Source organism: Castanea sativa, chromosome 2 (assembly GCF_040712315.1).
Source record: "Castanea sativa cultivar Marrone di Chiusa Pesio chromosome 2, ASM4071231v1".
Classification (NCBI taxonomy): domain Eukaryota; kingdom Viridiplantae; phylum Streptophyta; class Magnoliopsida; order Fagales; family Fagaceae; genus Castanea; species Castanea sativa.
Genome location: NC_134014.1, coordinates 50,431,412 through 50,447,670, shown reverse-complemented (window position 1 = coordinate 50,447,670; position 16,259 = coordinate 50,431,412). Strand labels below are relative to the sequence as shown.

General features: G+C 33.8%; 2 protein-coding genes and 1 non-coding gene across 3 annotated transcripts; all 3 read right to left on the bottom strand.

The window, feature by feature from the left end:
- Positions 1-224: 224 nt before the first annotated feature.
- On the bottom strand, positions 225-309 carry TRNAM-CAU (transfer RNA methionine (anticodon CAU)). Its single transcript is given in 2 exon segments — positions 225-260; positions 272-309. It is a non-coding gene; the product is annotated as a tRNA-Met (tRNA).
- A 940-nt stretch (positions 310-1,249) lies between these two features.
- Positions 1,250-4,481, bottom strand: LOC142623654 (linamarin synthase 2-like). The gene is made up of 2 exons (XM_075797094.1): positions 3,866-4,481; positions 1,250-2,197 (listed from the first exon to the last, which is right to left on the bottom strand). The coding sequence occupies exons 1-2, from the start codon at positions 4,371-4,373 to the stop codon at positions 1,266-1,268; spliced, it is 1,440 nt and encodes a 479-aa protein (XP_075653209.1). The 5' UTR covers positions 4,374-4,481; the 3' UTR covers positions 1,250-1,265.
- Positions 4,482-11,683: 7,202 nt separating this feature from the next.
- Positions 11,684-16,259, bottom strand: LOC142626340 (linamarin synthase 2-like). Its single transcript, XM_075800162.1, has 2 exons — positions 15,615-16,259; positions 11,684-12,724 (listed from the first exon to the last, which is right to left on the bottom strand). The coding sequence occupies exons 1-2, from the start codon at positions 16,123-16,125 to the stop codon at positions 11,793-11,795; spliced, it is 1,443 nt and encodes a 480-aa protein (XP_075656277.1). The 5' UTR covers positions 16,126-16,259; the 3' UTR covers positions 11,684-11,792.

The following is a 16,259-nucleotide window of genomic DNA, read 5'->3' as shown; positions in this document are numbered from 1 at the left end:
AAGGTTAATTGGCAAGCTCTTTTAACACACATGTCGTTCACTACTTGGACCGTTTTATTTTGGAGGGTGGGGGAAGGTTAAGTGGATTGGATCCGTTTCCAAAAAATGTTACTCGGTCAGCAACATTGGTATTTCCATATAATCGTCCAAATTCACCGATGTTGGGCCTTGTGAGAAGGCCTTCTTTTGGGAGAATTGAGCAGCAAAAAGCAAAAGAAAAATGATGGGGTGAGAGAGGCTCGAACTCTCGACCTCAGGATCACTCAGAAGCTATGAGACCTACGCGCTAGCCAACTGCGCCACCACCCCATTCGTGTTGGTGTTCCTTCCAATTTGCTACTTGTTTAGCTAGCTCTCTCTCATATGTCTCTTCCAACCTTGTCTCGTGATGTGGTAGACTTTCTTTGTTTCAGCCTCTCAAAAGGTATTAAACTACTGGTTATTTTGATGACAAAATTTAGTTACAAAATTATTTGTAGTTTTAGACTATAAATTTACTTAATATTTTTTTTGTTGGATGTGAATTTTGACAAATCCATCACTGAATTACTTATTCTTCTTATATCCTTAATACTTGAAAAATTTCAAGAAAATTAAAGATTAATAGTTATGTTATCAATAAATTTTTTTAATTGCAAGTTTATGTAATTTAAAATTATACACAAAATATAAGCTTATAAATCATATAGTAAATAATATTTGATTGACACAAAATTTAAGATGTGTAATAAGAGCGTAAAGAATATGCAATTCAATAGTTAGATATTCAAAATATGTTGTAATATTTATTTTATTGAGTGAGTTTGTAGCGTTAACTTACAACTAATTTTGTAACTAAACTTTATCTAGGACCAAATGGACAAATTCATGCATTTTGCACTCATACCGTGCATATATATTAGAATTATGTTCCATCAAGAATATCATTAAATTATTAATTGCGCCCTTAGGGCTTTAGAGCCATGATCAATAATTTTTCCGCTCATACTGATGCAGTTCAATTCTATATGCAAAATCCTTTTTCTGGTGTCATTCCATACTAAATACTTGAATATTACTAGCAAACGTTCCAGTAATTATTTAAAAGAACAAGTCATCGAAGAATTTACAGAACAGATTTAAATCTATCAAAAAACAAAAAAATAACAACATGGGCAGATGGAATGGAACACATACATGTGACCACAATAGTGTAATAATATTACCATTCACCTTCAGCCCAAATTATAATTATATATATATATATATATTTTGGTATTTATTATTTACTTTCCTACATAGAGAGCCTCCTTAATTAACCTCTCAAAATCCTTGTAAGATGATCCTCCTATATCAGTTGCTTCCACTGCTTTTTTCTTCCATTCTAGGGCCTTTTGCTTTGCTGTCTTCCCCTTATCCCCTTCTAGCATTTCCTTAACAAGTGCTTCAATCTCTTCACGTTTTACATCATGGTTGATCTCCATGCCAATCCCCCAAGTAGTGCAAGCATATCGACAATTTGGTTGTTGGTCAGCAAAGAATGGCCAGCAAATAATAGGCACACCAGCGCATACACTTTCTAATGTAGAATTCCAACCACAATGTGTTAGAAATACCCCTATAGATGGGTGTGCTAGCACTTGGTCTTGGGGGCACCAACTTGTTAGGAATGCCCTATCCTTTGTCTCCTCAAAAAAATTTTCGGCCAAAATTTCTGAATCCCCCATTACCACATCAGGCCTAACTATCCACAAAAATGGGTGCTTGCTATTTGCAAGCCCCCATGCAAATTCATTAAAATGTTGTTTTGTCATTGTAGTCACACTGCCATAATTTACATATACAACTGAGTTGGGTTCCCATCTATCAAGCCATTGGATGCATTTTGGGTCTTCTTTCCACAAGTTTGCACTTATAGACTTGAATTGGCTCTCAGGCACATGTCGTTCTAGCAAGCAAAGTGGACCTATATTGTAAATTCGAGGGAATATGGCTGAAATTGCTTCTAGGGCTTCATGTTCAAACTCTTCAAATGTGTTGAAGATGATTGCCGGAGAATTCAAGCAATTTCGAGCTTCCGATCCCATAAAGTCGAACATTGTTTCGGTAATGTCAGTGGTTCTAATGAAGCTAGGGAGGTCCATAAGCCTGATATTTTTCAATCCTGGAATCCAATTGATTGGTGTCTCAAGAGTGCCATCATATTTGAAAGTTTCATCTGTAACACATGAAAGATAAAATTATGTTTTTAGAAAATAATGTGTTTAAGTATTTCGATTTTTACAAATTAAAATCATGTTGGTATTACAAAGTTGCATGCCCCGTATATAATTTTTTACAATATTAAACATTTTTCATGTGTCTTGTCAATATAATTTTAACTTGTGAATATTTTTCTTGGGACATAAGATCAATATTCATCACTCTAGGAGTAAAATATAAAGTAATGATCACAATACAAAATTAGAAAAATATAAGGCTCATTCTCGTGTTCAATGACTAGCAGATGGACCAAGACTAGGTGCAAATGGATTATTCCTTCAGAGATTATCCAGATTTATGATTTACACAACAAAATATGCCTCTCCTATCCCTTAAAACCTTAAAAGTTTCCTTCTTAACAAACAAACTATGATCTTTGGTTTCATTATGATGACAGTAGATTTTATCTAAAATTTAGCTAATGCTTCTGATTTTTTTACATTGACGAATAAAAGTAACTTTAACCAGTACACCAATAATAAACAATAGTTAGGTTTTATTATTTTGAAAAATACTAAAGGTGCTATAACTTTTTACCATACAAAACTTACAAATTGATATATTAATGAATAATTAATTCACAATAGATGGGTTTTCATTTGATTTTTTTTTTTTTTTACTGTTTTTTTTCCCTAATAAGGACCGCTTCCTTTCGTCTTTCATTAAAACATAGTAGTATTATTATTAACTTTAGTAAAAGCATTTTGACACGTCTTTTTTGTTGCCTGTGACATGAACTTGATGCCATATAAGGATGAGAAGTATTTGCAGTAAGTGCAAAGCCACCACAAATTTTACATCTGTTAAGGTGATAAAGTGATCGATTCTAATTGATGTATAATAAAAATAATGTTAATAATTGTTTTATATATAAGTGATATTACACTAATTATATTTTAAAAAAGAAGATATTACACTAATCACAGTATGTTATTCCAACCATCGTGAAATACTTTGTGCATGTAGCATTGTTGAAGTATTTATACAAAAAGAAAATCAGTCCCCTATTGTCTGGTCCCCTTGCAAAAAGGGTCGCATCAGTGGGTATTGCACATCAATTGTTATGGTATGTATTACACATAATATGCTTCTCAAAGTATATGGATGTAGGATTCACATACTACCTACAGATATTTTCTTCTTCCACTTGGGGTTTATTGGTTCATCCTCACAAAAGAAACTTCTATACAGAATTACTACTTTTGTTAATACAAGAGTATCGATTTAGATTTTTTCAGTACTAAAAAAAAAAAAATATTTTGTGTGCATTTGGTTCCAAATTAAAAAATTAACTATTTTATTACCCAGCTTATTTTTACTCCTATTTATAGTACACTACGCTTTTCAATATTGTCAGTTATCTTTTATTTTTATCTAGCGAATTACTTCAAATAGTAAAGTCCAATTTGTTAAAATAATAAATTATAAGTGATAAAAAGTAAAAGTAATGTTCATAATGAATTGATACAAAATTGCTTAATCTCTGTGAAAACGATGATCTTTACTCACAACCTAATAGTTTTAAAAGGTTATAAAAGAAAAAAAAAAGTTAAGAAAGAAGCATAGCAAAGAAGTTGATACTCATATAACATACGCACTTCAAAACCAAAAGTAGCTCAAGTACCTTTGAATGGAATAATTCCTCTTTTGATGAGTTCAGAGAAGTAGAGGAATCCCATGTAGCCACAAGCTGAGGTAGTCCAAAATTGAACCTCCGGGATGCCTAATTCTTCTGCAACTTTAATTGCAAAACTCATAACCCCATCAGAAACTATGCAAGTAACCAAAGGCACTTCAGAGGATGAGTTAAGCTTAAGCACTAGCTCTTTAAATGGGGCCAAACAATTCTTTCTTGTGGAATCACATAGAGCTGGTACATATTGGGTTGCATCACTGTCAGATGGTGGCAACCCATCTGGTATTGTTTCAAACTGGAAATCAGGTAGCCCCTTTATGTAGTCAGGTCCTTTGGACCTGATTAAGCGTCTGTGGTTGAACTCAGTGTTAACAAAGGTAATATGAAAGCCCCTTGAGTGAAGGAGCTTGGCTAGTCTCATCATGGGTGTTACGTGGCCTTGTGATGGGTATGGAACACAAACTACATGGGGTTTTTGGGTTTCTGCAGAACCCATAGAGCCAACTTTAAGCTATTAGAATTTGGAATCAAATACTGAATTGGGTTTCAGAATTGTGATGGTTTTCCAAGCTTTGTGCCACACTCTCATTTATAGGGAAAATGCTTCAATATTAGCCGTTAGATGGGTAACATAATCAGAAGATCAGGTGATGAGAATATCTTTGGTCCATTTGTGTACCATATAGGATTGCCTATGTATCTGTCACTTTCTTGCTCAGATTGAAAACATTTTACCCCACTATCCCTCGAATATTCTATTTTTGGACATCTGGTTATTAGTACTTTAGTTATGATTAATTGAACTGCAATGGTCTTGTCAATCAAAACTTATACTTAAAGAACTTATAAGTATTAAATAAGTAGAGCTTGTCGGAGACAAAATAATTGTTAGATAGTTTACACCGCGATTGGGCCAATCAAACAATTATTAAGCCACTAGTGTATTAATTAGTTCAATTATGCTTATGGCCTCGGTTGATGTAATCATACACAAAATTGCGTAAAGTAATAACATTGAAAAAAGAAAAGAAAAGCAATATTGACAACCAATGGAAAAACTATTCCAAAGGAAAGACTACTGTAACTGCAAGGACTTAGCTTCCAACCCCAAGATAAATAGATTTACTATATGGAATTAAAGTTTTACAAAACAATATAACCATAGTAGAATTTGTTACTAACAAAGCCCTAGAAGTTTGGCTTTGCTTTGTTCCTGTTGGAGTAAGGACCTTCGCATACCATCTGTTGTGAAGATAATATCTGAGAGAGATTCCTTAAATAGTTAATATAATACATAGAAACACACTTAACCTAAAAAACCTAAGCTTAATGGGTATGAGCTCAACTATATTATATTAGCCACTTCTTATCATTATTCAATATAAGATTTCAATTACATTTGTTTTCCTAATAAATTCTGTTAGGTTCTAAGATTTTTAGGTTTAAATGTATTAGAACTCTAATTTGTAATGTTAGCAAACCATGATAAAAAAGTTTAAGTCGTGTTTAGACTGCTTAAATTATGTGTCTTTAATGTAAAATTGGAATCGAGTTGCTGCAGAAGTTACTGTGCAATTCTGTCCGGCTCGATCGATCGAGAATTAGACTTGATCGATCGAAAGTCGTGTAGATTGTTTTTTCTGTAGAATTTTCAACTCAGCCCTAAGCCCATATGACGTGTAGGGTTTTATGTTTTGCCATAGGTATAAAAGGCAAACCCTAACCACGTTTTTGTAATGGCTCATATTGCTGTTTGTGTGAATCTCTTGTGAGATCTAAGAGGTGCTTGCCTTCACACAAGCTTAGGATTATCAAGAAGGAGATTTCTTCAAAAGTTTGATGATCATTCAGTTGCTGCCATAAGAGTTTAAAGATATACAAGCAGGAGTGCTTGTACTTGTTGGAGAATCCAAGAAAGAAGGAGTTCGTGGTCTCGGAGCTTGCACGTGGTCGTGTCAGTAAGTTTTCTATTGGTGGGTAGCAATAAGATGTTAGTGGTCTAAGTTGTTATTGTACAAATTTCGATTCTTTCATAGTAGATTCAGTTTTACCTTAAGGATAGCTAGGTTAAATCCTCCTCAGGTTTTTTACCGGTTTGGTTTTCTTGGGTTATCATATCATTGTGTTCTTTATATTTCCGCTGCTTTGCATGATATGATATATTTGTGTTAACCTAAATTTGCATAATTTACCTAAGTTAATAACTTGGCTAAATAACTAGGTTAATTTGTTGTTTTAAGGGGTCTAAAAATGTACAGATTCTTTAATGTCGACTCATCAAGTACTTTTTACATTATTATTTTGGACCCATTAATATGCTATGAACAAAAAAACATTTTTAAAAAAAATCAAGAATTAAAAGTGTCGTGACTATATCAAAAATGTGAAGTTGATATGGGTTCTATACTTCTATGCAGTTATTATTATTATTATTATTATTAGTTTGGGCTGTGTTAGTCTTGGTTTCTAAAGTGGGGTGTTTTTTTTTTCTATGTCAAAAGGTTAAGTAACATACAAAAGATTTTTTGGGAAGAAGCCCTTGGCTTCCGCCTCTGGTAAGTGGTAACAAACAAATGACAAAATATGTGTCATTACTGATATGGATGTGGCCAACCTAGGGTTCATGACTTCGTAGCATCTCCTCAACTCGGTCAAACTCAAACTACACCAAACCAAGCCCAACTTGGGAACCTAACACCTCACAAGACCTCATGAGCTCAGCTAACTTAAGGATGGTCAATTTAAACATGGAAGTAATAAACATGCTCATTAGAATCTCGTCTACAATTACAACCGGTTATCCCATAATTTATAAATGAAATTACAACTGTTATTATGGTAAGTGTTGATGATATATGTAAAAAAAAAACTTGTTTTCTTTCTAAAAAAGAGACAATACTAACTAACTTATGTTCGGTTTGAATTGAGGGGAGTGAGTGAGAGTAAATGGGGAGTAGAGTAAGATTGACCCAAAATTAGTTTATTTTCAACCAACTTTACTCTATTATCCTCCTCTCTCTCTCCTTGCCCCTTCAATCCAAATGGGCTATTAAGCATTGAAGATCTTGTGATCAATACCATCTAGTATCTTTCCAATTATTATTTTTTAGGTGTTTATGACTTTATGTTCGCATCAACTGTAGAATTAATTAATTGCCAAGAGCGCTATAATTCATTTGAAATTTTCTAGTATATTTAATGGACATATTCATGGTTTGAATCCCTCAAACTCATTTTGACTATCGAAGAAGAAAAAAAAAAGAATTGTTTCATTAATTAATTGTATGCAAATTGACTTTTATGGTCCATTTGAATTAAAGGAGAGTAGATAAAAATTAGCTAATTTTTAATCAACTTAACTCTGCTTCTTCATTTTTTCTCCTTAATCCAAACAGGCTGTTAGTCTACCATTCTTTCATCATTTGATTGTTCAAAAAATGCTATCTTGATGATTTACAGCTTTGCAGGAAGTTCATCTTAAACAAGATTGCTTACAATAATTTGATAGAAATTTGACATCAACTATGCTAATTGAGAATGGTCGAAACTAAGTATATTGGATTAAAATAATATACAACATCATGAGACTTGTTTTTTAATTTTTTTGATAGGACATCATGATGAGACATTATTGTAAGAAAGCTCAAAGAACCTTTTTTTTTGGTTACCTAATGATAGGTTGAATAACAAATGGCAAAGCTTTACTTGCCCGCAATGGTCCAGATAGAATTAAAGATAAAAATGGATTGAATTCTCCATATCTCTATCATTTAGCTGTTTGCTTTTTGTACGCATTGGAGCAACCGTGGTTCCAAGAAACTAACAGTCAAACACTACATTGGTGCCTGCAACACGTGTGCTTCACATATACGTGGTTCTTTCTTCAGCCTAAGTACCACGTGCGTCGGCGCCACTGTTCAAGAATTCTCTGCGGTGCTAAAATTTCAGTCAACCTACAGCTACATGATTATATTGATAGTTTTTATCCGATGAAAACTCCGTGCATGAAGAACATTGAGGGTATATTATATATACATATGGGCAGTGTTTATTAAACAGGCTGTTGGTCGCGGTGTTGTAATTATTATAATTTTATATTAATGTAGTTTTAATACAAAAATATAATATTATATTATTTAAAAAATGATGATATTAAAATGATAATATTAAAATGATGTGATATATTTTATAATTTTAAATTAGAGTAATGTTAGAAAAAATAAAATAAACTAAAAACTTTAATGTTATATCATTGTTATGTGCATCACATTAGCACATCACAATGAACCAAATGCCTCTCATAATAAGAGTGTAGGACTCCTCTTTTCTTATGGTTATACCCTAGACGTGTGTCACAAATTGATTCAACAACTATCGGTTTGGACTTTTGTTAAAAGTAGGCGAGTCAAGTAGGGATGGCAATTTAAATCCGACCCGCGGATACCCGGTCTAGCCCGACCCTAATGGGCCGGGTTTTACCCGGTCCGATAAAGAATAGGGTCAGGTATGGATTTTTAAAAAAAAACCCGAAGCGGGTCCGGGTCGGGTCCGGGTTTTATCAAAAAAATCCAGACCCGACCCGGAGCCCGACCCGGATAAATACCCGGTTAAATACCCGGTATATGAAATTACTAAAATACCCCTTATATATATATTTTCTGATTTTGTTTGGAAAACCCTAATCTCTACTCTCTACTCTCTCACACTCACACCAGTGACCAGCCGCCTCTCACACTCAGCCCTGCGCCCCTGCCCTCTCGCCTCTCTCACACTCACAGCCAGCCGCCCTCTTGCCTCAGCACACAGCCCTCTCGCCTCAGCTCACAGCTCTCGCCTCGCCTCGCCTCGCCTCGCGGCCTCGCCTCGCCTCGCGCCTCGCCTCTCCTCGCCTCGCGCCTCGCCTCGCCTCGCCTCGCGCCTCGCCTCGCGCCTCGCGGCCCGCCTGTGGATTCTTTGTCAGGTTGATTTGTGTAGCTGAATCTTATTGTTTCCTCGATTGATTCATTGGGTTCAAATTTGGGTTTTGTTGTGATGCCCATTTGGTGTAGCTGAATCTGATGGATTTGTTAAATGATTCAGCTGAATTTGGTTTTGGGTGGTATGCCCATTTTTTATTTGTGTAGCTGAACCTGATTGGTGTATTAATTCTGTTGGATTGGCTTTTTGTTCTAATGCTTTTGTGGTGGATTTTTTTTTTGGTCATTTTGGTATTTAAATGGGTTGCATTGGTTTTGAATTGAATTCTATATATTCTGGTACGGTGTAATTGATAATGATTCGTCTCACAAGTTTCATATTTGTTGGTACTTTATGTTGGTTTACTAATGACTTGTTGGAGTGTTTATATTGTTGAACATGTGAAATGAATAGACTCTTATCAGGAATTCAATTGTTTTGTTTGATTGAATTTGAGTATGAATTGAGAGTTGATATATTTTTCCTTAATGATATATGCAAAAAATCGTGATTGGATGATCACTGCATGTTCTTTTTTTGGAGATGGGCCCAAGTTATCTCAATTGTTGGCAAAATGAAAATGGCAATCATGCTTACTTCCCATTTACTTCGTTTTGCAGCCTCAGCACAGATTTGAGGTAATGCTTGTTTTTGCCTTTTGAAAAGCTCAGCTGGGTTTGATTTGGTTTTGTTCAATTTTGTCATGTTTTGGTTTGTGATTATTGTTTATGATCTGGGTTGTGGTTGTTGAGGAAATTTTTTCAGAACAGGGAAAAAAGATTGGTTGGGCTAAATTTGGTTGGCCTCGCGGCTTAAATTTTTTTTTTTTTGGTTGGGCTAAATTTGGGCCCAATAAGTTAAACGGGGCCCGCGGGGCCCGGCGGGGCGGGTCTGGGCCCCGAGAAAAAAACCCGATTATTATTCGGGCCGGGTCCGGGTTTCGGGTATTGGCCCGCGGGTCGGGTCCGGGTATGCAAAAACCCGGCCCGAACCCGACCCGTTGCCATTCCTAGAGTCAAGCCTTATACTCCTGCAAAACGAGCCTTTGGTTCTATTATGCCACCATTTGCTTGGGCACAAACATCAAAATAAAAACAAAAAATAAGGGAAAAGGTGGATGTTTTAATATTATTAATTTAGAAAATATTTTTGAAAACTTTTTATATGAAAAGAAAAAAATTAATTAATTAATTTTATAATTTTTTATATTTTTAATAAGAGTAGTGTTATGACTTTTTAAAAATAATTTATTAAAAATTGCTCTAAAAGTATTAATATGACGCAAAAAAAAAAAAGTTATGTTAATGAAATGACATGGATTAGTCAATACTTCTCTTTTAGCAAAACAGGTATAATAGAGTAGTTGCTTATTGCTATAAGGGAACTTTGATCCCAACTCTTGTAGACTTGCTGCCCAACTAGAACCAATCAAATCTAAGAGGTTTGGAATCCTATCCAAAATAGCCCGATGCCATATCCCAACAAAGGCCAAGTGTAGGAGCCAATTTAGTATATGTTTACCATAATTATAAGCTTAGTTTCTAGTTTTTAGTTTTTAAAAAAAAAAAAAACTTTTATGTACAATTTTTTAAAACTTCACTTTTTTTTTGTATGTTTTTACTTTTTCAAAGAATATATTTAAACACATTTCAAGCAAAAAGCTAAATAAACTGTTCTCAAATGGACATTTAGTCGTTAATCAATTCAAAATTGTGATGAAATGGACTTGACATGCATCTTGTAATAGCTTTCGCCCTTTTTTTCGTTTTGTTTTGTTTTGTTTTTTTTTTTTATAACTTTTTTGGGACATATGTGTTTCCCTTGCAAGCACAATAGCCAAAAACCGCGACCAAATGGTACATTACCATATCTTCCCCTCTTCTTACCAATCTTATCTCCTTGGGCCTTTGCAAGCTTTGGCTATGGATCAAGCCATTTTACTCGGCTTCCAAAATATTGTTTTTTGAATGAACGATGGTCATATTGGTCATTTGTCATAGATTTTGAGGTTGTTCAGTCTTATCAATGTTGGAACCTCATCCCCTCCCGTTCTGCCACATAGACACTCTCTTAATTCAAGGCATATCACTAGGTTGATTTCCTCATGATATACGGAAACGCTGGTTTGGGTTTTAGGCTTGGGCCCTTGTGGGCCTTTGTTGAGGGTCCACTTTGGAAAATTAATGTAGCAGAGAATTAGTATTGATGGCTTGATAATTCTATCGAAACTATAATCAAGATTCAAGATGGTGATTTGTTGATCAATAAGAACATTAATAGTTATAATTATAATATCATCTCACCATTAGCTTCACAGCCACCCTGAGGACTTGTACCTCATAAATAATGCAATTGTTTCATCTTCACCTTTTAGCATTGCAGGATACTAACAAGCTTGACATATTGCAAAAGCATGAAAGAGTTTGTATATTATTCTAACTAGTCGCAAATTCTTGAATTTACAAGGAACTTCTTGAATATATAATAAAAAATTTTGAAATCAACCAGATGAATGTAAATAAAATGATTACGATTTATAATTATTTGAATCTTGGTCTACTATTTAAACACTCTATAAATCTTTTTTTTTTTTTTTCAAAAAATTGCGATTAAAACAACAGCATAAATTATTATACATTACATAATAAAAATGAACAAACTGAACCCATATTATGTCCTACCTCACAAATGCGGAACATGATCTTTTAAATGAAAAGAGCTCATTTCATGGTTAAGATTTTAATTCTAGGATCTAATAATTTACAGATTGTCACACCATTTAAAATTTTAAATGAGGTGGCAAGCTTACACTTTTAGATTAGGGATATTTAATCTAAAACATGAAATGAATGCAATTCAAATAGAGATGACCATTTTCCCACATGTAAAGCATGACAGGATAACATTAATACAGATGTAAAAACAATAGCCTAAGATTTTCACAGGATAGTTTTACCATTTACTCACCAATGAGGAGAGCCTCCTTAATTAATCTTTCAAAATTCTTGTATGATGATCCTTCAATATCAGTTGCTTCCACTGCTTTTTTCTTCCATTCACTAGCCTTTTGCCTTGTGGCCTTCCCCTTTTCCCCTTCCATCATTTCCTTAACAAGTGCTTCAATCTCATCACGTTTAACATCCTCATTAACCTCCACACCAATCTCCCAAGTGGTACAAGCATACCGACAATTTGTTTGTTGCTCAGCAAAGAAAGGCCAGCAAATAATAGGCACACCAGCACATACACTTTCTAACATCGAATTCCAACCACAATGCGTTAGGTAAACCCCTATAGATGGGTGTGCTAACACTTTATCTTGGGGGCACCAAGTTGTTAGCAATCCCCTATCCTTAGTCTCCTCAAAAAATTCTTCAGGCAAAATTATTGAATCTCCCATTACCACATCAGGCCTAACTATCCACAAAAAAGTGTGCTTGCTATTTGCAAGCCCCCATGCAAATTCATTAAATTGTTGTTCTGTGATTGTGGTCATGCTACCGTAATTTACATACACAACTGAGTTGGGTTCTCTTTTATCAAGCCATTGGAGGCATTTTGAATCTTCTTTCCATAAGCTTGAACTTATAGACAAGAATTGGCTCTCTGGTAAATGTCGTTCTAGCAGGGAAAGTGGACCTATATTGTAAATGTGAGGGAATTTCGATGTAATTTCTTCTAGGACATCATGCTCTAACTCATCAAATGTGTTGAAGATGATCGCTGAAGAATTCAAGCAATTTTGTGCTTGTGATCCCGTATAGTCGAACATTATTTCAGTAATGTCAGTGGTTCTAATGAAACTAGGGAGGTCCATAAGTCTGATGTTTTTCATTCCTGGTATCCAGCTGATTGGTGTCTCAAGAGTGCCATCATATTTAAAGCTTTCATCTGCAAACATTGAAAATACATTTTGCTTATTGAGAAAATTTGTCATAGTGCAAGCTAAATATTTCAATTCTTACAAATAGAAATCGTGTTGATATTGCATGTCCCAGATTGCAAATACAAATTTTCACAATAGTAATCACTTTTCATGTGCCTTGTGAACGCAAATTTAACTTGTGTATACAAGGCTGACTCAAGGTATTGTAGGGCCTAAGGCGACAACTTTAAGTGAGGTCTATTATTATATTTTGAATATTAATAGAATATTTATTTAACTTTTGTTTTTTTTTTCATTTAAAATATATAATTTTTTTAGAAAAAAAATTACAAATTAAAACGAACCTATCACATTACTCAATGACTATACAACTAAAATAAACACTATTTATTGAATGAAGTTACCAAATACTAAAAAATTATGATTGAAAAGTTTAATAAAGTTATATATTCAATATTTCTAAATAGAATTTGTGTATAAACTAGTGTAAAATTAATGAGTTCTTTTAACATTTATGTGTGAGAGATTAAATGATTGGTCCACCCAATGAAAATATTTTTCTTTAACTGGTTTTTCTTTGATAGAAAACAACTTTTTATTTATTGGTTAATATTTAAGGCTTAATTAATACTTCTATTGGTACAAGAATATCTCTATTGGTAAAAATTTAGGAGAAATTATAAAGTTCTCTATTCCAGTAAAAGACTCCCACTTGTTTAAAATTATGGGGTTTTATATAAAAACTGAATATTGACTCAGCAATTTTAAATATGTGGAAGCCTTTTACTGGAATGGTGACAAGTGACGTGATCCACCATTAGCACCGTATAATTTCTCAAAATTTCGTGGCCTTTTTTTATTGGGGGTCTTAGGTGGTTGCCTATTTGGCTCACCCATTGAGCCGACATTGTGTGTATATTTTGTTGGGACATAAGATCATTACTCATCACTGTAGAAGAAAAAGATAAATTTATGATCACATAAAATGTTAGAAATTACAGTGCTCATTCTCATATTTAAGTGACCAGCAAATGGGACAAGACTAGGCGTACATGTGATCCCTTCAGATGTATGAGCCACAGTGCTACATAACAATCATCAGATGTTAGCTAGATAAAAAGAGCCTCATAACTGTGTTTTGCAATTCCTCAGCCTCTTTTTTTTTTTTTTTTTTTTTTGGGGGGGCAATCAATATATTTTTTTTGGGGCAATCACTACATAGAAAGACATAAATTTAGACAGAAGGATCAATTTAAGTATTTCTCAAATTAGAAGTTTAGGGGTCAATTTGATTTTGACCCAAAGTTAAGGGGTGTTTTGCATTTTACCCATAATACTCCCAATAAAGTTAATTTTTTATTTAAACAAGGGCTTGTTGCTCCTTGACTATTTACAAATTCTTATTTAGGAAAAAAAAAAAAATTTAATGGGTAATTTATATTAAACTGTTTTTCATTTGATACAATAAATTACTATTTTTTTTTAGTAAAGTAAAAACGGGTTCAAGTCAACTTAACTTGAGGTCAAATGGGTTGACCCAGTTCCAAAACATTTCTTTAAAAAAAAAAAAAAATCAAATAGCCAAATGGGACAATTCACAATTAAAAATACATTGTATCCACGTCACATTCAAGGAGTGTGATTTCTTTCACAGGCTAACCTAATGGTTTAGTACACCACATCATTATCAAACCTAAACCTAAACCTAAATCTAAACCTAAACCTAAACATTTGGAATGCTATTATCTTCGTCTCTACTTCTCAGCCTCACTCTCACATCTCAAATCTCAAGTATATATGAAGATTTCCAGTATTGGATCTATTGTTAACATTAAGTTGATTGAGTTGCAATTCATATTAAATATTTACTCATTCTTTTTTACCTAATATGTTATGTATTATTTATAAAGCTTTTTTTAGTAAAAAATAAAAAATTAATTATCATTCTAGCTAATTTAACTTATTATTGTTATTTTACATGCAACAGGAATTGGTGCACATGATTAGGTTGGGTCCACGACATTTAGTATATTCCCCTATTCTTTTATGGTGATGATACCATTATTGAACTTTAGATTGTAGAAAGTAAACTCAAGAATTTGTGCATCATTTAACTTCTATTTTTGAGTATTTTTTTAGTTGTTCTCTTATTTGTATTGACAAGAAGGAAAAAAAAAAAAGATTATATGTTGTTATTATTATTATTATTTTTTTTGTATGTGAAAAAATACTGGCTGACCAGTACCTGAACAAACCAACCCACAACTCACTTGACTTGATCTTCAATGTGTTTAGAATGATCAATTTTTAACTCGAACGCGATAAACCTGACCTGAGTCGACCCATTTGTCAAGTCTATCTAATATCAAGCCATTTAAACGTGAAATGTGAAATTTATGAAAATGAAAAAGTTCACGTATCTTCTTAATTTGTGCCATTTATACTTATAAAATAAGTGAAAAAACAAACTTAGAATCATAACCCATATATACTGGATTCAAAAAACCCTTTGTACCACTTTTTGTATTCTCCTCTGTATTACACTAATTACAATTTGTCATGTATCTAATTTTTTTCTTTTAATTTTAAACTTTAGTTATTTTATAAAAAAAAAGTAAAAAATAATATAAGATAAATGGTAATTGGTGGTGTAAAAATCATAAGCTATATGATTTGTATTCTTAGAGTGTGTTTGGATTTAGCGTTTTCAGTATTTTTTTTTTTTTTGCAGGGGAAAGGTATTGTGCGCGTATTGGGCATGTTTACATACTTTTTCAGTAATCTTTTATTAAAAATAGGTTTCATTGTACTATTTACCCGTTAAATTAAATTATTTTATTACAGTATTGCACCATCCAAGCTTGAAAAACAAAAGTAGACAAATGTATCAAGTACCTTTAAATGGAATAATGCCTCTTTTGATGAGTTCAGTGAAGTAGAGATATCCCAAGAAGCCACAAGCAGAGGCAGTCCAAAATTGAACCTCCGGGATGCCTAATTCCTCACCAGCTTTAATAGTAAAACTCATGAAGCCATCAGAGATTATGCAAGTAACCAAAGGCACTCCAGACTCGGATGAGTTGAGCTTAAGCACTAGCTCTTTAAACGGGGCCAAACAATTCTTTCTTGTGGAATCACATAGTGCTGGGATATCTTGGGTTGCATCACGATCGGACGGTGGCAACCCGTCTGGTATTGTTTCAAACCGGAAATCAGGCAGACCCTTTACGTACTCAAGTCCTTTGGATCTGATAAAGCGTCTGTGGTTGAACTCGGTGTTTACAAAGGTTATATGAAAGCCCCTTGAGTGAACGAGCTTGGCTAGTCGCATCATGGGTGTTACATGGCCTTGTGATGGGTATGGGAGAAAAACTGCATGGGGTTTTGGGGTTTCTTCTGAATCCATGGAGCCAATTTTTAAGCTATTAGAATCAAATACTTGGGTTTCAGAATTGGGATAGCTTTCCGAGCTTTGCGCCTTACTGCCATTTTATAGGCAAAATGCTTCAATATTAGCCGTTAGATGGGTGTAGCATAATC

Bases quoted from the DNA above. Each gene is read 5' to 3' on its own strand.
- LOC142623654 (XM_075797094.1), bottom strand. From the start codon at position 4,373: ATGGGTTCTGCAGAAACCCAAAAACCCCATGTAGTTTGTGTTCCATAC. The intron at 2,198-3,865 runs GTACTTGAGCTA...CATGTGTTACAG, and splicing joins AGGAATTATTCCATTCAAAG to ATGAAACTTTCAAATATGAT.
- LOC142626340 (XM_075800162.1), bottom strand. From the start codon at position 16,125: ATGGATTCAGAAGAAACCCCAAAACCCCATGCAGTTTTTCTCCCATAC. The intron at 12,725-15,614 runs GTACTTGATACA...CAATGTTTGCAG, and splicing joins AGGCATTATTCCATTTAAAG to ATGAAAGCTTTAAATATGAT.